Source organism: Fonsecaea pedrosoi (genome assembly GCF_000835455.1).
Source record: "Fonsecaea pedrosoi CBS 271.37 unplaced genomic scaffold supercont1.5, whole genome shotgun sequence".
Lineage (NCBI taxonomy): Eukaryota > Fungi > Ascomycota > Eurotiomycetes > Chaetothyriales > Herpotrichiellaceae > Fonsecaea > Fonsecaea pedrosoi.
Genome location: NW_013550611.1, coordinates 837,159 through 864,257, shown reverse-complemented (window position 1 = coordinate 864,257; position 27,099 = coordinate 837,159). Strand labels below are relative to the sequence as shown.

General features: G+C 53.2%; 10 protein-coding genes across 10 annotated transcripts; 5 read left to right on the top strand and 5 right to left on the bottom strand.

The window, feature by feature from the left end:
* Positions 1–237: 237 nt before the first annotated feature.
* Z517_07783 (uncharacterized protein) lies at positions 238–3,777 on the top strand (the record flags this gene model as incomplete). The annotated part of the gene is made up of 1 exon (XM_013426304.1): positions 238–3,777. One exon carries the CDS (start codon positions 238–240, stop codon positions 3,775–3,777), a length of 3,540 nt encoding a protein of 1,179 aa, XP_013281758.1.
* Positions 3,778–4,626: 849 nt separating this feature from the next.
* Z517_07782 (uncharacterized protein) lies at positions 4,627–5,932 on the top strand (the record flags this gene model as incomplete). The annotated part of the gene is made up of 2 exons (XM_013426303.1): positions 4,627–5,100; positions 5,153–5,932. The coding sequence occupies 2 exons, from the start codon at positions 4,627–4,629 to the stop codon at positions 5,930–5,932; spliced, it is 1,254 nt and encodes a 417-aa protein (XP_013281757.1).
* A 1,123-nt stretch (positions 5,933–7,055) lies between these two features.
* On the top strand, positions 7,056–7,949 carry Z517_07781 (uncharacterized protein; the record flags this gene model as incomplete). The annotated part of the gene is made up of 1 exon (XM_013426302.1): positions 7,056–7,949. One exon carries the CDS (start codon positions 7,056–7,058, stop codon positions 7,947–7,949), a length of 894 nt encoding a protein of 297 aa, XP_013281756.1.
* Positions 7,950–8,245: 296 nt separating this feature from the next.
* On the bottom strand, positions 8,246–9,209 carry Z517_07780 (uncharacterized protein; the record flags this gene model as incomplete). Its single annotated transcript, XM_013426301.1, has 2 exons — positions 8,246–9,018; positions 9,074–9,209. The coding sequence occupies 2 exons, from the start codon at positions 9,207–9,209 to the stop codon at positions 8,246–8,248; spliced, it is 909 nt and encodes a 302-aa protein (XP_013281755.1).
* A 1,744-nt stretch (positions 9,210–10,953) lies between these two features.
* Positions 10,954–12,173, top strand: Z517_07779 (uncharacterized protein; the record flags this gene model as incomplete). The annotated part of the gene is made up of 2 exons (XM_013426300.1): positions 10,954–11,338; positions 11,596–12,173. The coding sequence occupies 2 exons, from the start codon at positions 10,954–10,956 to the stop codon at positions 12,171–12,173; spliced, it is 963 nt and encodes a 320-aa protein (XP_013281754.1).
* Positions 12,174–12,889: 716 nt separating this feature from the next.
* Z517_07778 (uncharacterized protein) lies at positions 12,890–15,781 on the bottom strand (the record flags this gene model as incomplete). Its single annotated transcript, XM_013426299.1, has 1 exon — positions 12,890–15,781. One exon carries the CDS (start codon positions 15,779–15,781, stop codon positions 12,890–12,892), a length of 2,892 nt encoding a protein of 963 aa, XP_013281753.1.
* A 1,353-nt stretch (positions 15,782–17,134) lies between these two features.
* Z517_07777 (uncharacterized protein) lies at positions 17,135–18,708 on the bottom strand (the record flags this gene model as incomplete). Its single annotated transcript, XM_013426298.1, has 3 exons — positions 17,135–17,236; positions 17,303–18,099; positions 18,147–18,708. 3 exons carry the CDS (start codon positions 18,706–18,708, stop codon positions 17,135–17,137), a joined length of 1,461 nt encoding a protein of 486 aa, XP_013281752.1.
* A 1,572-nt stretch (positions 18,709–20,280) lies between these two features.
* On the top strand, positions 20,281–21,537 carry Z517_07776 (uncharacterized protein; the record flags this gene model as incomplete). Its single annotated transcript, XM_013426297.1, has 3 exons — positions 20,281–20,310; positions 20,375–20,896; positions 21,031–21,537. 3 exons carry the CDS (start codon positions 20,281–20,283, stop codon positions 21,535–21,537), a joined length of 1,059 nt encoding a protein of 352 aa, XP_013281751.1.
* Positions 21,538–22,409: 872 nt separating this feature from the next.
* Z517_07775 (uncharacterized protein) lies at positions 22,410–23,681 on the bottom strand (the record flags this gene model as incomplete). Its single annotated transcript, XM_013426296.1, has 1 exon — positions 22,410–23,681. One exon carries the CDS (start codon positions 23,679–23,681, stop codon positions 22,410–22,412), a length of 1,272 nt encoding a protein of 423 aa, XP_013281750.1.
* A 1,327-nt stretch (positions 23,682–25,008) lies between these two features.
* On the bottom strand, positions 25,009–26,373 carry Z517_07774 (malate dehydrogenase, NAD-dependent; the record flags this gene model as incomplete). The annotated part of the gene is made up of 6 exons (XM_013426295.1): positions 25,009–25,061; positions 25,116–25,656; positions 25,722–25,816; positions 25,869–26,018; positions 26,087–26,204; positions 26,308–26,373. The coding sequence occupies 6 exons, from the start codon at positions 26,371–26,373 to the stop codon at positions 25,009–25,011; spliced, it is 1,023 nt and encodes a 340-aa protein (XP_013281749.1).
* Positions 26,374–27,099: the final 726 nt, after the last annotated feature.

The following is a 27,099-nucleotide window of genomic DNA, read 5'->3' as shown; positions in this document are numbered from 1 at the left end:
TGCTCGTGTTTCTTCTGTCTAGACTCGGCGACTTACCTAGTTTCTCCATGACGGATTAATTTTCTCCACCGGTTAAACCTCGGACGAAATTTCCAACTCCGCAGTCCGTGTGGCACTCGCGGGAAATTTTATTTCTGCCAGCGTCTGCGCTGATGCACCGATTGACAACCTTTTCATATTCCCCCACGAAGTCGGCGGCGGAGAGGTGGTGAAGGCCGGGTCGGAGAAATCACCACCATGGAGACACAATCCAACAGGCCGCATAGGCCGTCGAAAGAGAAGAAACAACCGAAAAAGGGCGAAAAGAACGTCAAGGCCTTCGCCGTCGCCAGACCAGGGCGACTGGCCAAGCAGGCTGTGCGGTCGAGCGACATAAAGGAGAAGCGCCTCCATGTGCCCCAGGTCGACCGCATACCCGAAGAAGCGCCTCCAATTGTCGTCGCTGTCGTCGGGCCCCCGGGCGTTGGGAAGACGACCCTCATTAAAAGCCTGATCCGGCGATACGCAAAACAGACACTATCACACCCGACCGGCCCTCTGACCGTGGTGACCTCGAAGCGACGACGTCTCACCTTCCTCGAATGTCCCTCCGACTCCCTCGCCGCCATGATCGACGTCGCCAAGATCGCCGACATCGTCCTCCTCATGATCGACGGCAACTATGGGTTCGAGATGGAGACGATGGAGTTCCTCAACGCTCTGAGCGTCTCGGGCATGCCGGGCAACGTCTTTGGCATCCTCACACACCTGGATCTGTTCAAGAAGCAGAGCACGCTGCGTGCGGCGAAGAAGAGGCTGAAACACCGGTTCTGGTCCGAGCTGTACCACGGGGCAAAACTGTTCTATCTCTCTGGCGTGATCAACGGACGGTACCCGGACCGCGAGGTCCACAATCTGTCGAGGTTTCTCTCCGTCATGAAGAATCCGAGGCCCCTGATATGGAGGAACAGCCACCCGTACTGCCTTGCAGACAGGTTCCTGGACGTGACGCCGCCCACGGAGATTGAAGAGAACGAGAAATGCGACAGGCAGGTGGCCCTCTACGGCTATCTCCGAGGCACAAACTTCCCAGCGGAGGGTGCGCGGGTCCACGTCCCGGGCGTGGGAGACTTGACCGTCAGAGAAATCGAAGCTCTGCCCGACCCCTGTCCGACACCCTTCCTCGACCAGGCCATCGCCAAAGCGACAGGCAAGGCCCACCGAAGGAAGCTGGGCGAGAAACAAAAAGTCCTTTTCGCACCCATGTCTGACGTGGGTGGTGTTTTGGTGGACAAAGATGCCGTCTACATAGACGTGAAGACGAATACTTTCGACCGGGATGCAGGAGATGCAGAGGAGAGGGGACTCGGTGAACAGCTCATGATGAGTCTACAATCAGAGCGGAAGTTACTTGGACAGGCAGACAGAGGTGTTCGGCTTTTTCAGGGCAGTCGACAGCTCACGGCAGATGAGGCTGCAGAAAACGACACTGGCCGAAAGACAAAAAGGGGAATACGTGCGTTTGGTGACAAGAGTGATTTCACCCAAGACGTGGAAGAAGATGAAGACGAGGGCTTTGTCAGCGGAGAGGACGATAGCGAAGCGGATGAAGAGGCCAACGACTTCCCCGAGCATACGGGTCGACCAGGCTTCGTCGAAGCAGATGAGTCCGCCGAGCGTGAGGGCGAGGACGATGTTGCTTTTGCCGAGAGCGACTCCGACATGGGCTCCGTTTCTGGCGACGAGGATGGTAGCGTCGATCTCTCCGCCGATGAGCTTGAGGGCTCTGAAGACGGTGAAGAAGACGAGGACGAGGATGAGGACGATGGCGGTCTACGTTGGAAAGAGAATCTTGTTGAAAGTGCCCGAAAGTTGCACGCCAACAAGGCTGCTTTCCGAGCTGCCGACCTCTCCAGATTAATGTACGACCTCACACTAAGCCCCTCGCAGGTAATTTCGAAATGGTCAGGGCAAAACGCGGACGAGCACATGGCCTCCGGCGAGGATGATGAGGACGACAACTTCTTCAAGAAAGCAAAAACTGATCAGGAGACTACCCTCGAGGACCGACAAACGCCCAGGTACGACTATGACGCGTTAGCTGAGAAGTGGGAAGATGAGGAGCAAATCCAGTCACTCAAGCCCCGCTTCACCAAAGGTTCAAATGCCACTGGAACCAATGCAGATTCAGAAAACGAAGGCGAGGACGCTGAGGCGTCTGAAGATGACGAGTCTGATGAAGGAGACGGCGAGTTCGAAGATCTAGAGGCAGCAGCGGGCGAAGATCCTGAAGCTACAGCCGAGCTGACCCTGGAGGAAGAGCGAGCCCAGAACGCCAAACGCAAAGAAGAACTGAAGTTACGCTTCGAGGAAGAAGACCGAGAAGGGTTTGCTAATGCTGCAAAGAAGGATATCGAAGCGACAGAGCAAGAGTTTGGCGAGGATGAATGGTACGACGCGCAAAAAGCGATGCTCCAGAAACAACTCGACATCAACCGCGCAGAGTTTGATAGCCTGGACCCCGTGTCGCGAGCTAGAGCCGAGGGATTCAAAGCCGGCACCTATGCGCGGATAGTGTTGGACAAAGTGCCCTACGAATTCGTGCGGTCGTTCAATCCGAAACTTCCTGTCATAATCGGTGGACTGGCGCCGACCGAGGATCGATTTGGATTTGTGCAAGTTCGCATCAAACGACATCGGTGGCACAAGAAGATTCTCAAGACGAACGATCCGCTCATCTTCTCGCTCGGCTGGCGGCGATTTCAGACATTGCCGCTGTATTCGATATCTGACTCGCGGACTCGCAATCGAATGCTGAAATATACCCCGGAGCATATGCACTGCTTTGGCACCTTCTACGGACCACTTGTTGCCCCGAACACTGGGTTCTGCTGTGTGCAATCTTTTTCAAACGCCAATCCGGGGTTCAGAATAGCGGCCACCGGCGTGGTGCTGAATGTCGATGAGACCACCGAGATCGTCAAGAAGCTAAAATTAACCGGGCATCCATACAAGATCTTCCGCAACACGGCCTTTATTCGCGATATGTTCAACTCATCTCTCGAGATTGCAAAATTTGAGGGAGCCAGCATCCGCACTGTTTCTGGGATTCGTGGGCAGATCAAGCGGGCCCTTAGTAAGCCGGAAGGGCATTTTCGAGCGACGTTCGAGGACAAGATTCTCATGTCTGATATTGTCTTCTTGCGAGCATGGTATCCGGTCAAGCCACATCGATTTTACAACCCAGTCACCAATCTCCTAGATGCGCCTCCTACAGGCAGTGCGGCTGCTGGGCAGGAAGGTCAAGGTGTTGATGATGGGTCCAGTGAATGGCAGGCGATGCGTTTGACTGGCGCCGTGCGAGCAGCAATGGGTATACCGACTCCACTCGTGAAGGATTCAGCATACCACAAGATTGAACGACCAACTCGGCATTTCAACCCGTTGCGGGTGCCCCGGACTCTGGCTGCGGACCTCCCATTCAAGTCGCAAATCACACAACAAAAGGCACGCAAAGCACCAACCTACCTCCAGAAAAGAGCCGTTGTGCTGGGTGGAGAGGAGAAGAAGGCGCGTGATCTCATGCACAAGCTGCAGACGTTGCGGAACGAAAAGGCCGAGAAGAGGGCGAAGAAGCAGGAGGAGAGACGGGCGGTCTATCGCAAGAAGGTTGCCGAGAACATGGAGAAGAAGGAAGAGCGGGAGAAGAAGGAGCGAGACGAGTATTGGCGACGAGAGGGTCGGAAGCGAAAGACGAACGAAGGGAGTGGCGGAGGAGGAAAACGATCAAGGCGATGATGTCTATATCTGGTCGATTAGATGTTATGATTGATACATGCGACGTGAAACATGATACCCTTTTTTTCCACAGAGCCATCCATGTATGTATGTATATGATGTGAAGGCAAGAAGGATAGCAATAGAATGTTGGGTGGTGGTGGAGTTCATGGGCCCCAAAGAGGATAAATGCCACGGGGGTCACCATATTGGAAGATGCCGATGATGGGCGAGTGAGAACGAAAGGAAGCGGCACCGACGGTCAAGGGACCCAAAGGCGTAATATGACGAGACCCTGCAGGGAAAATGGAGTCAAAGCAGCATAGCGCGTGCCAAACGGCCGATGCAAATGCCACGAGCAGCAAAACTCTGTCAACCGTTGTCGCCGTCCTGCCCTCACACCACACGGCGACAATGGCCAAAGCGAGCACTTGACTCTTTGCTATTTATTGTCTCTATCGCCGTTACCACCACTATCGATGCGCGCTGCCTCATCCCGCCTCACCTCGAACAAAACCCTTACCAAGGGATCTACCGAACAAGAACGCGTCGGCAGTGGCCCAGACACGCGTTGCAACGCAATCAGGTCCTCGCCCCACCATCTCAAACCAGCCTGCGAGGGTTTCGAACTCCACCAAACTACCACACGAGTCACGACCATTGCAAAACACGCGACGGCTCTTCGTTGTCTCGTCGTTCCTTTTCTGATTCTTACTCCTGGTTGCCATCTTCCTCTCCTCATATGCGAGCGTCTTTGCGATCCGCCCATCCGTCTCTACCCGCGACCTACTATATCTACAAAGCGTGCCCGCTCCACGCCGGATGACCGAGTCGAATATGCAGCATGCCACGGCGCATGATGCTTCAGCCATGCCGGATCCACCTGAACTGACACCTGCACCCTTACCGCCAGAGGCTGTCCGTCCCGCTCCGCCCTCTGGAGACTCGAGCGATACCCAGTCCTCCAAACCGAAAGACCTCACTCTGTCTACTAGTAACACATCTACCAGCGTGGATGATCCGTCAGTAGATCACGACGAAGTGTCGCCCATTTCGTCAGCCCTCTCGAGCCACGGGGGATCGCAAGCAACAGAGACTCTTTCACAACAGGAGGAAAGGTTGAACGCGGAGAACACTGGGGTTGAACCAGGTCAACAGGAAAAGACAAACTCAACCTCCCAGAGTCCTCCACCACATACCTCGGGTATCAAGCGGACCGCGAGTGGTGAAGTCAAGAGATCGAGTGTGGATGTGGTGGAGGAGAGTGTCCCAAGACCTAACGGTGTTGGTCCTTCTCATGCATCGAGCGCAACTTCAAACCAAACAAAGGGCAATGTCCTCGAAGTAAGTTTATCCATTTCCGCCTCCATAGTTCTGGTGATCTGACGGAATCCAGCTCTCACAGCAGTTGCGCACCAGACTGAAATATGCCATGGTCAAAGTCCAGAACGGCTGGCAATCGCGGTCGTTGGATGAAGTGGAATCTTTAGCATCCCAATCACCACGGTCAACCGTGTCTGGGTTTCAGAATCTACACGATCAACAGATGCTGTCGCCCAGAACTGCCATGTCCCGAAAATACCAGCGCGAATCGAGCGAGAGCGAATCGTCCGACAGCACTGTGGCTCTTGAAAGCCGCGGACTCGTGAACATGGTTGGCAGTCCTCCAGTGTCGTCGCGTCGAGCCCTTGCTCCTCCAGTCGATATTGTTCCCAGTTCTCGCCGGCGTCCGACTCCAAACGCGGGAATTCAGAGCGTCAACGGAATCCACGTGCAGACTGGAAACTTGCATTCGTCGAGGCCGCACACTAATCAGCGAACCCCAAGCCAGAATGCTGCGATGGAAGCAGACGCGGTAGAAACCCTCCTTTTCATGGCCAGCCCCAACAACTCGGGATACAACCCACCTTCCCATGCTTCGCAAGATTCTTCCCTCCGCTCTGCACAGGTATTCTCGTCGCAGACCTCACCACTACGAACACAATTCAGTCAGACGTCGGTCACCTCACCGAAAAAAGTGGTGTTTTCCGACGCTGGCTCCACAGCACCACCCTTTGACAAGGGAGCTCTCATTGACCGCATGCTGGACGAACTATCTGATGACAGTGACGATGAACTGGAGCAAGCATTCCGACTTGCTGAGAAGAGTAAGGTGTCGGCGCCAGTCTCTACGTGACATTTTTTATCTATAACCTGCCCTGAAGCGATATGCGTGTCAGCGGTATTTGGAGAGACCTCATTCTGCCTGTTGTCCATCGCGTGCAGAGAGGCTACGAGGACTACGACTTGTACAGCGAATCTTGCATGTCATCTCAAAGGCGATCAAGTTGGTTTATATATGGAGGAGATGCATGTTTTGTATATGCGCATGCGCTGTTGGAATTCTAACCTTGCCGAGATCTCTGTTGTACTTTTCTTTTGTTGGTCATGAGGTGATTTCTCCGCCCAAACGGCGCATAGCTGTTGAATTCGTCACTTGATGATATCCAGGATCCGTCTGTGATTCGAAGCTGGGGGATGTACATCCTTGTCAACAACTCCCAACGTCTGCAAGCCAAGGTAAAGGCATCACCACTGCTGGAATTTTCTTGTTGCTTAGGGCGTGTCTCTCTTCCAAGAAATGGAATACGAGCTCGTGTGTGACACGAAGAGTCGGTGCACGACTTACCGTCGCCGACTCGTATCTGCCTTTCCAGCCTCAACCTCAGCCTCGAAGTCAGTTAACTCACTCACTCACTCACATGGCTTGTTTGCTTGTCCCTGTCCCTGTCAGGTTCAGCTCGGACCACAGCACTGCATCCACCATTCGCTGCTGCACAGATGGATTGATCTCGAGTGACACAACTACCTACAACACATGGCCATGCCCATCCCCGTCACTTGCACCACCATCCCAAGGCTTGTCCAGCCTGCCAAAAAAAAAATCACGAAACGAATTGTCAAAGCTGGGATTTCTCGTAAAGGTCCCTCGTACGAGCTCAGATGACAAGTTCAGCCTCGTATTCAGACTTCCACAGAGAAACACATGACTTGAACCAACCACCAGGCAGCTACTCAATTCGATGCTGTTCTTCATATCGCTGAGGGCGGAATCGAAGCTGGAGGAATGGTTATTAGGTCGCTGAGCCGATATATCCCTTCTCCAAGATCTCTCACTCTCTTTCTCTAGTTTCGAAACTCCCCTTCTACCTCTATCTCTCCCTCAGCATCACTCTATTCTTTCGCGATCATTCTAGATCCCCACAAAGCCTGACCCAACATCACAGCGAGCACCGACAGTGCCAGTCACGACATTCACCATGCGGTGTCCCACAGTATCTACTCCTCTCCTCTTCTTCTTCTTCTTCTTCTTCCTCCTCGTTCTGTCGTCGACCATGTCGAACATATCGACCATGGCATCTCCGTTTTCCGGGCACGAGCACGAGCACGAGCACGCAATGGTCCAAGGGCCACCTCTCGAGAAGCGGGCGGTGCCGCCTCCACCGACCGACGCGACGTTTAAAAACACGGTCCTGGCCCGGGTCAATGCCTATCGGGCCTTGCACTCTGCGCCGGCCGTGACGTGGGACAATGCACTTGCGCAGGCGGCCAAGACGGCGGCGACGAGGTGTAGTCCGGTGCATACGGTGTGTTTCTTTTCCATCTCCTTTTGGGTGGCTTTGGCGGTTTATATTCAGCTACACGCACACTCCCTATCTCTCTCATATACACCACAGAGGTGGATACATACATCTACCTACATAACATTGCCCGTCAAAGACTCTTCCTTGAAACCTCTTCCCCCCTCAACCTATCCCATCATATCCCATCATATCCTTTTACTGACCTCCTTCCTCCCCACCCCCACCCCTTCGGGTGGAAATCGGGAGGAGAACAAGCCCAACAACCCCTACGGCGAAAACATCTACTCGTTCTACCTGACCCCTCCCAGCACCGTCCCCAACTTCACGCTGTGGCTGAAAAAGGGTCTGGACTGGTGGTACGGCGAGGTGCGCGACTACTACTCGTGGGCGGCGGACCACTCGGGCCAGTACCACTTCACGCAGCTGGTGTGGAAGGCCACGACCAAGATCGGGTGCTCGTGGTCGGCGAACCAGTGTGCCACGGCCCACGGCGATTACTACCTGGTGTGTGAGTTTCAGCCCAAGGGGAACATTGCGGGCCAGTTTGGCGGGAATGTCTTGGATGCGTGACACATACACACAAAGAAGGAGGGAGAGGATGGGGAGAGGGTGGGGCGAGAGAGGCAGAGAGGGAGCGGAGGGATCTGTGATATATCACGATCGTGTACCTCAGGATCTGCACACGCAAAAGTACCACTAGTAGTAATAGCTTTTGGCTTGTGGCCTTTGATATCTGACCTGGTATATTGGATCTGGTAATTGGTATTTCCCTTACCACCACCTACTTACATACCTATCTGGGAACCTAGATATCCACCCTCCCACGAGAAAAGGAACCGTCCGAGGTCTGACTCCTGACTCGATACTCAATGCGGCCTCGGATACACCCTCCGCACCGACTCGCGCTGCAGCATATTCGCCCACCACGCCCTCACCTTCTCCCCCACGCAAAATTCCGGCACCGTCTTGCGCACCAGCGCCTCGAGGGGCGCAAAGTCGTCGATGCGCTCGCTGCCGGCCCCCCACATGGCGTGCGCCAGCCAGGGCACGACGTGGAGGTCGGCGAGTGTCAGGTCGGGGCCCGCGGCGTAGGGCAGCACGAGGGTCGCGTCGAGCTGGGCGACCCCGGCGGCGAAACCGCGGTAGTCGGCGCGGCTTTGGTCGAAGAAGTCTTGATGATCATCTCCGTCGAGGTAGTAATGCCTATAAATGGCATGGTTCATGTCCCGGCGCGACCGGTAAAAGTCGCTGTCGGGGAACTGGGCGGCGTACCCGTCCAGCGCGGCCTGGCGGGCGGCGAGAAAGTCGCGGAACGGACTGGCCTGTTTTGCCTTGAGTTCGTCCCGGTCGCGGGCGTCGAGGAGGATGATGTTTGTGCTGAGCTGCGGCGAGTGGACCAGGTCAATGACCTCCTTGACCTTGTCGACGACATCGACAGCGCCCCCTTTCTTTCCGGGAGACAGGGTGATCCCCTCCGGACGGCCCTCGTCGAGGTAGACGAGGATATCGGCGCTCTCGACCAACGGCGCCGGCAGGGCCGGGCAGGTCAGCGAGGGAATCGTCCCGTTGGGGTTGATGGCGACGTAGTCTGGGTGGAAATTGCCGCCGTTCACTGGTTTGCCAACGTCGTCATCAGCCACTATTACGAGCCATGTGCGAGACATATAAGACCGGGAACAAAATAGGTTACTCACTCAAGTCAATGTTTTCGACTTCATAGCTCCCTTCAGGGTATCCCTTCTCGACGAGGCCGAGGAGAGGGACGCCGGCCCATTGAGAAGCGGTCGACGAGTAGATTTTGAAGAGGGGGGTTGGTTTCTGGTCCTGCATTTTTGTTTTGTGTTTTTTCTTTGGCAACTAAGTCAAAGATGTATTCTGTTGTCTTTGGTGTCGATATGCTTGTCTCTGAAAAGGTAGGACTAACGTCGCAGGGCCTTTTCCTCTCATATATATATAGTTTATACACAAATACATATCCATCTCTCCACCTCGCCCCTTACCCTCGACCTCGCTCTATCCTCAATATCCACAGCAGAGGCATTTATTCAGTATCAAACACCCCTTACCGAGCAGGGCAACGTCAATAAGGAAGAGGGTGGAGTCTACTGAACATACCGTATCCCTACCGTATTCGGCCAAGATCCCATACCACGGTTACACCGCGCATGTTGATTCGACCATTTATCCAATGTTTCCAAATCCGTGGCGAAAGGACTTCTTTTTTTCTCTTGTTGCGCTTGCTGGCAGGCAGGCTGGTACCTGACGGGTTGCGGGTTGTGCTGGTTTGGTTTGGTTTGGTTCGGAGTGACTTGTTCGACGTGAAATGGCCAAGCAAAAAGATTCATAATCATACAGTTTTTGACAGTCAATGAAATGGAGCCCGATCGCATTAAGCCTACCCTGGGGGAATGTGACTTAATCTATGACCTATTGAGGAAGACTAGATTCACCCGGAAAAGTGATAGTGTTGAAGGAAGTTGATAAATGACGAAGGTCAAGATTTTGTGGTTCGCCTTCCCTCTGTTCATGATCAAGCACATGGCCATGTTGATACTTGCCTGCTTAGAAAGACAAACTGGTTGGCTGGCTGGCTGGCTGGCTAGCTGGAAAAAGACCGCAAATATCAGAGGGTGCCAGGTTCTCCCTCTTTGGAGTATTTCTTCCAGTCACCCGCCTGCGTCTGCGGCGTATATCCTCCGATTGCGCTCAACCATATAATTCCTCCGCCCCTGACCCTGACGTGCAGAGGCAGCTTTCTGAGCCTCGGGCCGCAGTCGGCACAACGGTGGGGGACTCTCAAGATCAACACGAAGAGACATCTTCCCTTGTTGCCTTGTCCACTCCTGCTTCCCATTTCCAAGGCTTCTCCCCCTCATCGTCATACGCGTATGTACTCGCTCGGCCCGAGACGCAGTATTTAGAAACAGCACAGAGGTGCAATGTGTCCTCTCCTCGTGTGGATGGCTAGCCAGGCGGCTGGCCAGAGGAGGGGAAGCGAAGAAGGGGAGGATCGTGAGGCTACTAAGTGAAGTCGAGTCAGACTTCCACGCGTCACTCACTCACTCACTCACTTAACTCACTTGTCATTTTGCTGTCTCGTCGTCTCGCTCGAAAGGAGAATTGCACGCGACTAGGCCCTCAATAAAGGAGGGACCAGGAGGAGAAGTAGTAGCATGTATGTACTTGTCCCAACTCGCTCGGGACCGAGTACGAGTCGTCTCAATACGAGGCAGGTGTTGAGAGAAACAACTATGGAGTTCCTCGTACGATTGACTCGCAGGACTTGGTTGCCCCTCCTTTCATGGCTCGGTAGTACATGTCCAGATGCCATTCTCGGAATCTCTCGTATGGGGGAGGTTTGGGTTTTGCTATATATACACACCTACCAAGTCGATTAACCTAGGTATACACGGTTCATTTCACCTCGTAGTTACATACAAAAGATCCGTGTAAGGACGGACCCTAACCATACATATACAAGTATATTCTGTCAAGCGCCAAAAGACCTACCCCTTTCCACCACGTCTGATCGCCATTGTATACCTCCCATCTCTATCTATAAACACCGCCCAATATGGACCCCCCACCACACGTCTTCCCCGCCAGCGACTCGCCTATCGGCAACATCGCCTCCCTCGAAGACAAAGTCGCCGTCATCACCGGCGCCTCGTCGGGGCTCGGACGCGCCATGGCCCTCGCATACGCCGCTGCAGGCGCGTACGTCGTGTCTGCAGACCTGAAACCGACGCCGCCCGTGGCCCCGACCATCGCGGGAAGGCTCAAGGACACGGACCTGACGACGCCGACGGTCGACTTGGTCAACACCAAGTGGCCTGCACCTTCAAAGGACAGGGCCAGCTTCGTCCAGTGTGACGTCACGAACGAGGAGAGCGTCAAGGCCGCTGTTGCGTTTGCCGTCCAGAAGTACGGCAGGTTGGATATCATGGTGAATAATGCTGGTGAGGTTTTTTCCTTCTGTCAGTCATATTCACTTCCTTGAGAAGAGAGTATTCAATCTCTCTCTATCTCTCTGTCGTGTAGGTGGGTAGTTGGGTGGTTGTTGACTACCTGCGTCCTTACCTACCTCATCCCTCGTCCTTTGCACTTCCCACTCTTCACTCTTGAACTCCTGAACTCGTTTACTCGTTTGGCCTGCTCAATATCCCTCGTCCATCCACGCATTAACCTTACCTCTCTCCCCTTTGCGGCTCTCCAGGAATCTCCGCCGAAACTGGCTCCAAAGAATACTCCGGCGCGTTCCCCCGGATCCACGAGACGCCGGTCGCGGCGCTCGACCTGACGTACCAAGTCAACATCAAGGGCGTATGGCTGGGGACAAAGTACGCCGTGACGCAGATGCTCGCGCAGGAGCCGCACCCGCGACACTCGCGGCCCGCCGGTCCGTTGGGGACCACGACGTCGGACGTGCACCGCGGCTGGATCATCAACATCTCTAGCATCATGGGGAGCATCGCGATGCCCGGCACATCGCCGTATTGTGCGAGCAAGAGCGCGGTTTTGGGGCTTACGCGGGCGGTTGGGCTCGAGTACGCAAAGGACGGCATCCACGTCAACGCCATCCAGCCGGGCTTTGCCGACACGGCCCTGCTCGAGAACATGTACTCCAAGAACGACCGCGACAGCATGGACGCCACGATGAAGATGTTGCATCCCTGGGGCCGCACAGGCAGGGCCGAGGACATTGCCCGCGCTGCCGTCTTCCTCGCCGGTGAAGGCGCCAGCTGGATGACCGGCCAGTCCATCGTGGTGGATGGTGGATATCTCGCTCAGTAAAGAGGCCGGCAGAATCGAAGGGGGCGATGAAGAAAAGGATAGAAGGGAGAGAAGGGAGAGACATCTGCATGGCTGGATAGACTTGCGTGTCCAACCATTGCAGACGAAAGTCTTGAGCAAAAAGCAAAGCGGCCTCTCAAACGGAAGGAGGACATGTACCATGCAGAAATCGACACATCCACAAAAACACAACGCGGTCCAGACAAAGTGAACGGAATACCCATTTGATTATGCATACTCAATAGGCTGAAGCCCTCAGGCTATGATGCAGTCATGGTGCCGGACAATAAAAGCTTCGCCTGCTCAAACCCTACCCATAAACGCCTTGCCTCGTAACTCATGCCATCATTCCACCTAGCCTCTCGTTTGACCCTGTCTCCATGTCTCGTAGCCCAACAAAGTGTCCGTGGACTGACACAAACGGCTGGTATCGTCAAATACGTGCATGAAACAAATCGCTAAAAACAAAATCTTGCAGTTCTGTCCACCGAGCCCGTTCACCCACCGAAACCATGCGCCGAAGAAATGAGACCGTTTGGTTGGGGTGTTGACCTATAACCAATACGATCACCCTATGACAGTGCCCTTGGTGGCCAGTCTGGACGGGCTGGGGAGGAAAGGCGGTGGTTACTGATTGAGCAGTAGCACTCTTGGTTATCGTAGAGTAGTCGAAAAGGGTGGCATGTCAAGTATAGCCTATCAAAGTCAGTAAGACACTAGCAGTTTGGTGGACAAAACTCACTTCTCATGGCATCGGTGTATCCAGTCCCACCCTTGAGGTCCATCTCAAAGCTCTCAGCCACGTCAATCACGCGCCTGATATGCACCATACTCAAAGGCACTTCTTCGTGCACAGCCAGAGCCTGTGCGGCACGCACCAAGTTCTTGATCTGGCGCCCATTGACCTCACGGCGCGCAAGGTCGTTGTAATCTTGCTCGGTGATATTCGCAACTTGCATCTCTTCTTGGTTCTTAACCCGATCAATGAAGAGCTTCCATACGGTGCGTTTCGCCTTGGTCGTAAGGTTCTGGAACCGCAGCGATAGATGGATTCGTGACACAAAGGCAGCGTCAAACGTCTCCACGCGGTTGGTGGTCAGGAACAGAATGCCTTGGAAGTATTCGAGAAGGCGAAGAAAGATGCTGACAAGCGCATTGCGATGGATGTCGTGAATGGAACGTTGTTCCAAAAAGACATCGGCTTCGTCCAGCAACAGGATTGCTCCCCAACTGTGGGCAATATCCAGAATGTTTTGGAGTTCCTTTTCGAGCTTAGTTGGTTCGGTGCCCAGGTCGCCCGCACTGACCATGTACAACGGACACTTGAGGAGATCCGCAATTCCTTCCGCAGTAAGTGTCTTGCCGGTGCCTGGAGGACCGTGGAGAACAGCCACCAAGCCACGGCCTTTGCCAGAGATGATGTCATCAATACTCTTGTGGGCTTGAAAAGTATGACTGGAGACAAGAGCCTTGACAATGGACTTGTGGTTGTCAGGAAGGACGAGACTCTCAAAGGCTTGGTCGTTGAAGACGACATCAGAAATGCCAGAGACGGTGAACTCGAGCCAAAGCTTTTCGCCAAAAGCAAAACCCAGAACGACAGGGCTGGCAATGAGCAATTCTTCCTCAGTAAATTCGTGGGTGGATAGCTTGTCGTCCCCAAGTGGTTCCGTGTTCTGGCTCCAGTCGATGTCTTCCTTTGAGTTGACCTCCACAATGACATTTTCACCATTTGGCGTCCTGACCACTTTGTACCTCTTGGTCTCCTGCACCTGAATGGTTTCATCGGAAGGAGTGGTCTGGTTATTGGCCTCCATGTCGCTACCACTGTCAAAGCCGTAGCTCTCATCGGTGTCGTCGAGCATGCCTCCGTCTGGATCGTCCTTTGGCTTGATGACGCTGGCCGGATAGTTGGGATTGATCCGACGATGGATGGCGGGATCGACCATGACACGCCCGTCAATGTTGATCTTCAGCACTTGCTTCTTGCGTTTGGTGTATGCCATGCCCCTATGGTGACGGTAATTCATACCTTGCAGGGCCACAAAATGCTTGCCTCGGTCAATGAGCTGAGTTCTCATCTTCTCCGCATGTTTATGATACTGAAGTGGATAGCAATCCAGCGAGGTTATCTTGCGCACACCTTGGAAGGAGGAAATTTCCGCGTGAGTGGTGCCCATGCCAAAGTTCTTGCCGTCGTACTCGAGGTATCGGCCTTCGACGATGTACCAACTGCCCCTCATGAAGTGCGATTCTTTGGTGGTGAAATCGATCTTGAAAGCCCGCGGTTCCTCCTGATCACCGTAAGTCGAAGTGTACACAATGGCATTCGGCTTATACAAGGCCCAGAGGAGGTCAAAGGTGATCATGCCATTATCCAGCATTGGGTACAGATTCTTCTTGGTCTCGGCAAAATCTTTGTCCAGGTATTTGACCATGACTCGAAGATGTTTGGCTTTGGTCTTTGAAACCTTTGCCTCCTTGCGCTTCTTTCCTCCAGCGTCGTCCTCGAGGGTCCTGATATAGTCCCTCATCTCTTCTAGATACAAGAAGAGCATATTGGGATCCAGGTGCGGCGTATCTTCTACCAGGCTGATGCCCTTGACGCCCGCCATGACATGTTGAAGGCATTGCTTGAGAGGTTCGGATTTGATGTCGACAACCGTTGCCAGGTATTTGTGCTCCCAGTCGAACCGACGACGAACAGTGAAGATATACTGGTCCCAGATGGCCTCCCCGGTATTTTTGACAGTCTCTGTGAGCTTGAAGTTGTGGATCGATTGGTCCCAAAGTTGGTCCACTCGTTTGTAGGCCACTTTGGAGGCGCGTTTCGGCTTCTTCTGCTTCTTCGGCTTAACTTCCTCGAGGTCCTCGAGGAGGATTTCGTCTTCGAGAACGGCCTCTCTACGCCGGTTTCTTCGAGGTTTGTCATAACTGCTGAGGGGGATCGGCTCTGGATTAAGCTGGGCTCGGGGCATCCCGAACACAGCGGACGGAGGAGCAAGAGGATTATTGTCAAAGTCAAGCTTTCGCAAGGAGGATTTCAGTTGACGCAATCTTGCAGACTTGGGGTCTTCACGGATCTCAATAACATCACATTCCCCTCGATCCGGGCTGTCGTGTTTCCTAGACACCCTCTTGGACGGCTTGACTCGAACTCTTGACCGAGGTCTGATGATCTCTTCCTCAGAGTCATCCTCGCTGTATGAGTCCTCGTCTTCAGTTGTGATCTTTTTCTTGGACCTCTTCTTCTGCTTCTCCAATTCTTTGACGAGGGCTTTTGCCTGAGCCTTCAGCTTCTTGACTTTGGATTTCTTCTTGGAAAGCGCGACAGAAGACGAAGAGTCGCTCCCTGAGTCGCTCGAGTCGTCACTATCGGTCGAGGCTTCCGAGGAGGACTCGGAGTCTGACGATTCATCTTCCGTCTCTACGATTTCCTTCTTCTTGCTACCACGTTTTGACTTGGCCTTGCTGGACGGTCCAACTTGCTTCTTGTATTTCTTCTTGTCTTTGGCAGTCTTTGGTGCAGGAATCTTGCTGGTGGTGGGGCGTTCGGCCGAAGACTCTGCCTTCTTTGTTTCTGCTGTGACACCGGAGTTTTGGTCCATCTTGCCTGGGGAATAAAGGTGGGGAGCGGTTGGAAAGTCGAGGTCTAGTGGTGTAAAGTGTAACACTGTAGGTAGGTCAATAGCGAAGAGATGTGGATCGGGGAAGATGAGCCGCCAGCGCCTCAATACACAAGGCGTAGAAGGAATGTAGGGGGTTGAGAGGGTGATTCACAAAAGGTATAAGAGATGAAAAAAAAAGTAGGCTGTCTCAGGCAGAATTGAGGCTGAGGCAGAGCAAGCGACAGCAGCAGCAGAGATCGAGTCACAGGCACGAAGATCTGGCTTCTGCCTTTTCTCAAGTCAGCCAAGAGAGATAACAAGGGGATAAACAAGGCAAAAAGAGGGAAAAGGCAGAAATCTGTGACGGCTGAGCAAGTGAATGATGGATGATGAATGTCAAGCGCGCGAACCAGGGCCTTGAGCCACGAGTTCAGTGGAAGAGGGTTGTTGTTTGATGCCTCGTTGCAGCCTGCCGCAGTTGTCTGTGACCAACCATGCCATTTGATCGCCCGACAGGCAGGTGCTAATCCAAGGTTTTTTTAGTCAATGACAAGCAGCAGTAGCAGCCTGACGAGCAAAATGGTCGTGTCAAGCGTGCCGGGAAGTAGGTGGCATGGCTTGCATGGCTTGCATGGACAGAAAAGCATCGCAATCCAGGTGGAAGAGCAGCGCAGTCGTGCATGGATGATGGTTCTGTGTGGTCTCCTGATCAGCGGGTAGCGGAGTCGCAGTCGACGCTGAGTGGAGGATATGCACCCACTACCCAGGCCTCCCCAGGACACGTCCACGGGTGCCCAATGCCAACAAGGATGAGCTGACCCAGGCGAGCAGGGAGGAAGCTTTTCATCCGTGCATCCGATCTGTGGAGGAAGCTGGCCGCTTAAACTGCTTCAGGCCTACTTTTCGCCTTTCTCGCGGCAGAAACTCACACAAAGAACCCCGGAAAAAGCAAAAGATCCCTCCAACCAAGTGGGCACCACGCTGCACTATTTCATGCAAAAGTCCTTCGGGACTCGCCTTGGATGCCTTGAGGCAAACCGCTACTGTCGAGAAATTCGCCTCAATTGGTACAAACACCCATGATGGCGGCCCAGCTGTCGAAATGACCCTGGAAACTTTGGCTCCCGGGATGGCAGGATTTGTAAGAAGTACTTGTTATTAGCAACGCAGACATTTGCTAGAGATGCTGCTATCTTCAACTACTCGCATCTCGCTTTCGCCTCGCTTGCTTCAACCATCAAATAAGAAAGGCAAAGCATGAATCAAGTATGAGAGGTACTACATTGCGACAACTCCTTTTTCCAAGCCTCAAATCCCTCACTCTGCGTGGCTTCGACTCACTGCTCAACAGTTTTAAGCAGATGCCACGACCTTGGCAATCTCCAGATCCCTGATGTCGTGCAGACCAGCTTTGAGAAAGGAGCATTTCGGATTTGCGCAGCTGTTGTTACCCCACTGCTCGATCGTCAGCACACTGAAACGACACAACGGTAGCACAACGAACCCCTCCAGATGACTTACCGGACATTGGTGGCCATAAAAACAATCGCTTCGCCGACACTTGGATCCTTGAGTACAGGCAATGCTTCTCGCCTTATAGCGCAAGGTGTTCCTCATAGCGGCGTCGATGGGTTCGTGGTCATAACGACAACTGTACGATTCACAGTTGTCTCGAAGATGATGCTCGTTACAGAGCTTCCGAATGGCGATACGATCCTCAAACTTTTCCAATTCCGATGCTGTGGGAGTTCTCATCTTTAGATCGATTCTTTGGCCGTTGCGGTTGACTGGGATTCCGCCCTTGCCTTCGTGGCCCCCATTAACAGCTGCAACATGAGCCGGAGGGGCAGGTTTCGGTCTCGCTACCTCGGTTGGTGGTGTGGACAACTGAGGTTGAGAATGGGTTCTGATACTGGTATTGAGCGGAAGTGTACCCATGGTTGTCAAGGATTGTGGGGTCGGGTTGGACGAATGGCTCGACCTACTGACAGCTGGGGTCAGATCCGAACTACCATTTTCGGTGGAGGAGGAAGCTAGGCTGAGTGATTCGAGGGTGGGTGGGACATAAACCGGCTCGGACTTGGGAATGATCTCTAAGGGCGAGGACTCGAAAACATTGTCAAATCTTGTCGTCTTGAAAGGTAAAGTGCCGTAGGCTCGGGCAGCGGCAGCGGTTTGTGCGCCATGGACTAGGACCACCTTGGAGGCCACGGGGTCATGGCGATATTTGTCGAATTCGGCGATGTAGCCATTATCGTGAGAACATGCCAAGTAGATGCGTTGACATTGAGCATTATTTGCATAGAAGCGGAAGGTATCTCGAGAAGGATTAGTTAATGACACAAGCACATTGACACGGCATTACCTCGTAACTTAGCATCGACCCTCTCTTTTCCCGGACCACAATCAATAAACTGGAAAAGGCTGCGGCTCTGGGTAAAGGAGCAAAAGAAGGTGTCGATCTGGGAAGGGTGGTTAAGGTACTCGGCAGCCGCAAGGGTTCGGGCCAGGCCTTGCTTATTTGCATAGATGTTGACAAGGACATCACTGTCGGGATTAATGCCTGGAAGCGCATCCGCCGCCTTTAGGTGCTTGATGACTTGGTTGTAAAGCTCATTGGCCGCCATGGAGCCACCGGAAGTGTTCAGGGCATCAAAGAAGGCCTTGCGGAATATGAAGCCATCACCGTCGACGAGGACCACAGTATACTTGCGAGCCACGGCAGCTTCGGCGTCTTCGGCACGCTTCTTCCACATGCGGCGGGTAGCTCTCTCATCCTCTAGATCTGACTCTAGGGTGGAGCACGTGTTGTTGAGTTTAATACAGCTCTGGATCAAAAAGTCGATCTCGCTCTGGCGGTTTTCGTCAAAGATACGGTAGTCATGGAGGCGCTGAAGCAGGTCGTGTTGGGAAGGCAAGGCAGCCATGGCGATAGGGTTTGTGGCTATAGTAAGAGGTGTAACGATGATAAGAAGGTAAGGCGGTGATGGCGGTTGTGGGCGGCACGAAGCAGCCTTAGCGGTCAGGGAAAAGGCAAAGAGAGCTTTGAGGTTCGCAGCAGACGAAGCGAGGAGGGACGGAGTACCAAGTATCAGAACAATGATGATGGATGACACAAGGCGATAACGACAAGGCCTTGGTGCAGTGGTGCATTGGCATCAACTTTCAGTGACAAGGCTTGAGTAAAGGAAGAGTCGATTTTGCACCAAGAAAAACATCTGCTAGAATGACTAGTCACTGGTCCAATAATAGATGGCAACACTTTGGGCAGAAGTGGCACAAATGAGGAGGGGAAAAAAAGGGGAAATGGTAAGATGAATTAGATGAAACAAGAAACAAGTGATGTCTGGGAGACCGACAATGAGCCCACCGTTTGTTGAGAGAGGTCGACTCTGTCTGTTTTCTTAAGAGCAAGAGTGAAACTGTTAACTCCAATCTCAGGTTTGTTGTTGGCCAGTCGAGTCGAATCCTACTCGTAATGATACATTTGGGCATGAAACGAGGAGGGAAATGTAGACATATTCAAGTCTAGGCAGCCACCGGCCTTTGACGGTTGGATGAGGCTGGAGGCCGGAGGACGAAGGCCAGGTGGCGGAATGCCCAAGTAACATGATGGATAAATAATAGTGGAAGAAAGACGATGAGAGAGAAGAGACACTGATTCTCAATAATTTCATACGTACGTAGGAGATTCTTCTTGATATTGCCGAGTATTAATAGTGATGTTGTCATATTGAGTTTCATGGGTTGTTATTGCTTCTCTTCGGTACTAATACTCGGAATGTGCTAGGGAAGCCCTAGATACCCAGCACCACCTATAAAATATTATGTCCTCGGCCAGTCCATGATCGTCTTGGGGACCACCAGAGCTTATTATGGGCGCTAGACTATGAACTATTTAGCTGGAACTCGCACCTAGGCACCTACCTAGGTACACACCCACGCACCCACGGCAGTCAAGAGTCTCTCACTTTCTCGTCCTTCTCGGTATACCGTCCACCGTCACCCTTTACCCTTCAACAAATCATCCACATCATGTCCCATTATATCCATCTTCTCGCAATCTCCAGCTGTCACTGGCTGCTTGTGACGACCAGGCCGGGCACTCACGGGGTTATCAAATTGCCGATTACTTATGTGTCCCCCAGTCTCAGTAGTGCCCAGGTCCCTTTGTATTAACAATCAATGCCACAAACAGCTACATACCGAGGCACAATCTGTTAACCTTGAGGTACTGGCGATGCTTGTGGTTGGCTGTAGTTGATGCCATTAGCCAGAACTCCCCCCAAACCCAGAATCTGTGGACTGACTGATACTCTTTATGGATGGGGCAGTCCTACAAATAAGACTAATACATTATCATGACCATTTTCTTCAGGACGATAGGAAATTTCATACGAATAGGTGAACAGCATACAAAAGCTCGGTTTACTGCCACCTCCTCTTTTTCCAGGTCCTATTCCTCCTCCGCTCTCTTCTCTTCTTCCACATATATCAACATGGTTGAGAACAAGGCATTCATCTACAAAGTGAGTGACATTACATCCCCCCCTCGTTGAGATAGGCGTGGAGCACTGACACTACACAATAAAGGCTATCCCCAATGGCTGGCCCGTCCCAGGTAAAGACCTGACAGTCGAGGACATTGGATTCGACGAAGCCGCACCTCCACCCAAGGGCGGCTTCACCACCAAAAACTACTATGCGGCATACGACCCCAGCCAACGCGGCCGAATGCGAGACCCCAGCATTCAATCGTACGTGGGGGCCATGAACACGGGCGAGCCCGTTATCAGCGTCAGTGTCATCGGCAAAGTGCTGAAGAGCGACAACCCCAAGATCCAACCGGGCGCCATCGTCATGTTGCTCGCCTCCGGCACCGAGTCGTACTCGAGAAAGGAAGAGTCGGCCGTCGCCACTACCGAGATCATCGAGCCGAAAGAAGGCGTGCCCCTGACCGCGTATTTGGGCCTGTTGGGCATGACGGGCATGACGGCCTACGGGTCGCTGCACGAGATCGGGCAGCCCAAGAAAGGGGACGTGATTCTGGTTTCTGCCGCCGCGGGCGCCGTGGGCCAGATGGTGGGACAGATTGCCGTGCGAGAAGGTCTACATGTATGTTCCTCCTGCTGGCTTTTCCATTCTCTACCAAACCTCGATTCTTCCACCCTTTTCCCTTAAGAGAGGGAGGGAGAGAGAGAAAGAAAAAAGCCCCCCAGAGGTGAGACCTAACGAGAAATGAAAACCAGGTCATCGGCTCCGTCGGCGACGACCGCAAACTGTCCTACATCCTCAACGACCTACACTTCACCTCCGGGTTCAACTACAAGAAAGAGTCAATCGCCGACGCCGTCAAGAGGCTCGCCCCCGACGGCATCGACATCTACTACGACAACGTGGGCGGGGAACTGCTCGACGTGGCGCTGGCCAACATGAAGAACTTTGGCCGCATCGTCGCCTGCGGCTCCATCTCAACGTACAACAACGCGCGCGAGACGACGCCGTACGGCGTCAAGAACTACGCCTCGGTGGTGCGCAAGCGTCTGCGCTGGCAGGGGTTTCTGGTCTTCGACCCCAACATCGCGGCGTGGCGCGCCGAGCGCGACGAGAAAGTCACCCAGTGGATCCAGGACGGCAGCTTCAAGTCGGTCGACCACATCACCGTGGGCATGGACCACGCGCCAGAAGGGTTTTTGGGCATGCTCCGTGGCGAGAATTTGGGGAAGAGCATTCTCAAGATTGCGGACCCGGAATAACTGGTCAGAACAAAGGGGAATAGTCTACAAAGGTCGTGCTGATGAATATTAAAAAAGAAAAAAGAAGGGACAGGGTCTACAAGAACCGAGTACTGTCGACGAGGTATCAAGGAAATGTCCAGTCTTCAATGTCTATTGACTTGTTCGTATCATGAATACCTTACATAGGTACATGGGTATTCCAAGGTAAAATTCCCAACGTCCACTTCCATATTCTTCATTCTTCATTCTTCTCTAGTGATTTTCCATCGTTCAAAATTCGTGAATAAAACACTCATTTGACTAACTACCTATTCGCCTCCTTTTCCTTCCTTGCCCTTGGTCCGCTTGCTCCCCACCGCCAACCGAGGACACGTTCCTCCTGTCCTTCCTTCCTTCCTTGCTCCCTTCCTCCCTGCCCAAAGATGTTGCGTTGCGTTGCGTTGCGTTACATTCATTGTATTGCATCATGTTTCATGTCATGTCATGTCATGTCATAAACCATAAAGCTGTTCCTGGGCATCTCCAATTTCCCGCCCTCATCCCCTCGCTCGCTCGCTCTTTCATAAAAAGTTCATGGCGACGCCGCTTCGGGGGTAGCTGTGACAGTACCCATAGAGGGCAATGACTAGGGGGTGGGTGACAACCATCCCGGTGGTCTTCTGGAGGAAAAGCACAAGCCTCTCCAGAGCCCCTCGCTGTCATGACCCGCCCTGTCCACCAACCACGGGCACTTGTGCGCCTCGTCTCCGCATACTGGGCAGGCAGGTTTCTAATAACCTGAGAGCCTGGCTGTGGTGACGGTCCTGCCCTCATTTGAAAAACAAAAAAAGACCCAGAGACCGAGAAAGATGTCTGAATGTTCCAGCATCTAACAAGTCGTCTCAGCATACTCAAATATAAGGTCGCCCTCGTACAGACATGAGAACCCATTCAAGAGGTATAGGAGGAACTCTAGTAGGAGGAATCGCAGGAAAAGGCCATCGCAGGGAAGGTAGTGGTTCATCAATGGCAGTGTCCTCCTCCTCCTCGTCGTCGGTATAATATTCCTCATCATCGCACCCACAACGACTGCTTTCATCGAAAAGGGTGCCACAAACGTAGCAGAACTCGATGCCGCAGACACAGTTCATGTGGTCACAGCCATCAGTCTTCTCCACCATGATCCCACAAGTAGGACACTGTCTCCATTGGTGTTCGTCCCTCAGCTCATATAATTTGGTAACTCCTTCCTCAGGCGCCGGACACACACGCTCCTCCACCTCGGTAGCCCAACTAGGATGATCGCCCTGGAGCCGTTCGCAAGACGTGCATGTCAATTTGTGACATTGAGGACAGACCGCCACCTGTTGCTCGGCGGAACGGTCCTTTTCTGGAACGAACGCCGAGCACCTTTGCGCAGCGCAGTAGAATGGACGATGCGCGCCAAACTCGGCTTCAATCTGTTTGTAGCGTGCCACTACATCATGATCAAGCACGCTGCCCAGAGAAGATATGCGGAGAGGGATGCCGTGGCACGTAGGAGGGAAAGATCCTCGATTCCTGCAGGCTATTCGGAAGGCCTGGTTCAGACAGGGTAGGCAATAGGCACACTGGCAATAGTGTAAGATAACCAGCTCCCCGGCTTGGTGCTCCTCAAAGCAAACAACACACTCGCTGGGTAGTGTCGAGCGCTGGGGTGCATAGGCATCAAGCGCAGGATCATCAGCAGCATAAGCGTCTTCAAGCTGCTCTGGAATAATGTGTTGTTGAGGAGGAGGTAACGCATTGGCTCTTCTCCGTTGGTCAACAAACTGCTCTGCCTGCCACCTGTTCCAATTGAACCCCAGAGAGCTCAAAGGCGGAAGTGTTTGTCTTTCAGGCTGCCCAAGCCTGTCTATAGGCACGGCCATTTGCTCATGAAAGAAATATGGATTACCGGGGGCAATCGGCGGTAAATCTAACAGAGGATTGGGTAAGGGAGCCCGTCTTTTCCAACGGGTTTCTTCGAGGTATGTTCTTCCACCTGTAGTGGCTATATCCACCCCGACAGTGTGTCGCTCTTCACCCGAAAGATTAGCTAGACGCCGTGCTCTCCAGTCAAAATCGGATCGGTTGGCTCGGGCAGCGACGGCGGCGGGCTCGGCCATCTCCTGGTCGCCATCGAAGTCGACGGTACGGGACATGGTGGGAAATGTTGCCATATCCAGATGAGCCTTCCTTGATGACTTAGGACATGAACTCGCGACTCGGTCCCGTGCCACCTGAGTTGAGTTGGTCGTCAGTGGGCTATATAGTTGTTTGGCGAGGTTTCCGGGCTGGTTAGCGAACAAGTAGTTTAGATCCAGATGCTAAGAATGCTGGGGGCGGAGTGTAATTGTGGGGGATGCTGGATCGGTGGGGATCTATTTCTGCGAGATTGATTGATCAATGGACGAGAGGCTAGAGAGGGCGATGATTCAACAGTTTGGCTCAGGACAACTGGGCGACTCGGTCCACGATGACAACGCAACTCGGGATGAGATGTCACACCCTCGATGGACGGACGAGGGACATGTGAAAAACGTTGTCTGTGAGAGTCGAGTCAGGGTGGTGATGATCGCTGCCCCCGAAATTCAAATCTCAGCTGAACCCAAGTGACAGGCTTGGCTTGGTGTCTTTTGTTCCAGGTGGGCGGGCGCCAACAAAACAGGGGCTCTGTTAGAAGCAGTAGCAGTAGATTGGGTGCTCAAAGGTGGAAAAGTGAGTGACTTGACAGTGAGGGGACAAGGCAAGCAGGTTCAGGCAGAACAAACAGGACAAGTCATGGACTCGTGGACAAGGTTGGCAAGAGCAGGTCGCCCATCCAGCAGGGCCGAGAGGGGTATTAATACGTTCACCAGAGAGAGAGAGAGAGGACCTCGACTGAGTTCCATGCGCCCATGCGCCCGTGCCATTCACGCATCCTTGCCATCCATGCGTCTGATTGATTGAGTGCCAGGGCGTCCAGTTCCAGCCAGACACCCTCTATCTCCTCTAACCCATCTCAAGGCCTCGAGCCCACTTCCATGCCATTGCCAGCACGGAGCTTGCTTGTTCAAGACCTGTCAGAACATGTCAACTCAGCACACTTCCAAGGTTGTCACAACACTGGGCCTGTCTGATTGGACACCGAGTCTCGGACCCATCCATCCCTTCGGCAAAGATTGTCTACTTTTGCATCGAGTACATTGGCGGCTTTCGGGGAAGAGGGCACGGTGCATTCGAATCACGAACGGGGCCCACGATTGCGGGAGGCCTCGAGAGGAAAAGACGGTGGGAAACATGGGTCGCAACACTAAGATCGGCGGGAAAGGAGGGGTTGGTTAATTAGTGTCTTGCAGAGCGCTCAAAGATACATCCAACTAGAAGAGTCGATGAATTGGAAACTCGGTGTGTCCGTCTTCCACAAGAACCCCACGCTCCAAAGAACTTTGGAGGTCTGTTGTTTGTACATGCCAGCTCCAAAAAGGCCCCAGGGATCACTCCATTTGTCTATGGATTAGCCTTGACAAAGTCCACTCCCTTCTGAATGTTCTTCTTCAAGTCTGGAAACTCGGTCAGCCACACGTGAGTTAGGGTTGCATTCCAGTGGAACTCACCTCCCAAGCATGCCTCCAGCAGGTTCTCCTCGTACTGGTTGATGCGGCCAACCGGGTGGATCTTCTGAACACCGTCGGGACCAAGCTCAACTCTGGAGGAGAAGAAATCAATGCCTTGGTCCTTGTACAAGGGGCTGTCGACGAAGGTGCACTCCACCACGCCCTTCTCGCCTTGAGCGGCCTTGAGCAAGCTCTCGGCAAATCTGGCACCGGCCATAGCCATCGACAAAGTAGCCGAACCGGCACCGTCCTTGGCCTTGACGACCTCGTCACCACCGAATTGAATTCGGTTGACCAAGGCGTCAAGCTTCTCACCGGTGATGTCGGAGTGACCGGACTGCGAGATCAAGGGGACAATGGTGACGCCCGAGTGTCCACCAACAACGGTGATGTTCTCATTAGCAGGGTCTGTGCCCTTGATTTCGGAGACGAATCGGGAGGCACGGACGATATCGAGAGTGGTGACACCAAAGAGACGCTTGGGGTTGTAGACACCCTTGCTCTTGAAGACCTCGGCGCAGATGGGAACGGTCGAGTTGACCTTTGAACAGTTGTTAGCACCATCTCATGGAAATGCGGTGAAGGCGTCTTTTTATGTCCACGTACAGGGTTGGAGATGATCAGAAGGTTGGCATTGGGAGCCGCATCAGCCGCAGCCTTTGCGAGGTCCCGAACGATGCTAGCATTGGTGTTGAACAGATCTACAACCTCGTCAGAATCGGCATCTTCGTTGTCTGGAAATCATCTTCTTACCATCACGGGTCATGCCAGGCTTTCTGGGGACACCGGCGGGAATGAGGACAACGTCACTTCCCTCCAGACATTCTCGGAGACCCGAGGGAGTTGGGTCGTAGCCCTTGACGGTGCTCTTGGTGTTGATGTGACTGATATCGGCTGCGACACCTGTTTATTTCCACAGTCTTGATCAATATTCTTTCTTGTTTTTGTCAAAGATCGTGAACAGAACGGACCTGGACCCAGGCGGATATCGTAGAGGGCTAATTGAGAGACACGGGGGTTGAGCTTCATCAACAGCGACAGAGGCTGTCCGATACCACCGGCGGCACCGAGGACTGCGACTTTGGAGGACTGTTGCCCAAAGCATCAAAACATTAGCCTTGGACGAGCTCATCCCAAGAGGATAGAAGATGCGGTGTGCGGTGTGCGAGAACCCGTGACAGAGAAAACTAACCTGTCTAGCAGACGCCGAGAAAGCTCGACGCTGGACTTGTCCAAACATTTGCCTGGCGACAGACATGGTTTTACTACAAGGCGAACAAGAAAGTAGATCCCAGGGAGAAGAAGTGAGGGAAGAAAGAGGAAGATGGACAGTGGGACGACAAGATGGTTTGATTGGGAATGAGGAAGAAAGAGAGGGATAAAGTGAAGCTGGCGAGATATTCTGCGAGGAGATCTGCACTGCGAAAAGGTTTCGAAAACGAGCTCTGGAGCAAGCGGACCTACCAACCAACCAAGGCCGGGCGTCTGGACTGCTGTCGACCCCAATGGCCCCAATGGAGAACTGTCAAAGGCTCGCTTGGGGTATCGTTGCCGCAGTCCCGAGGGAGCAACAACCACGCAACCATTTCTCAAGCTCCCCTTTTCGGGAGCACACGTGACACGTCTTGGCATTTCTGCTCCGGGTGCCCGGCCTTGTCATCCTGTCTGATCCGATGCTCCATATAGCCGTCTACAAGTTCCACATACGAGTACAAAAGATGAATTAATGCCTCAGGACGACTTGCATGTCGTGGGAGCCGCGCTATGGCAGTTCCGCTGCTTTGGAAATGACGTAGTCGATCAATCCCCATTCCTAAAGGCTCTCCACTGGTCCAGCAGAACCTGAGTGAAATGGGAAGCACAACTGCCAAATCAGCTCTTCATTGTCAATCGAACAGATCTCCCGTCCTAAAGGACCAGGCGTTGCACCTTCGCAAGAACAAGTTGATTCCAAATTCGGAAATGTGATCAATCGTAAACTGCC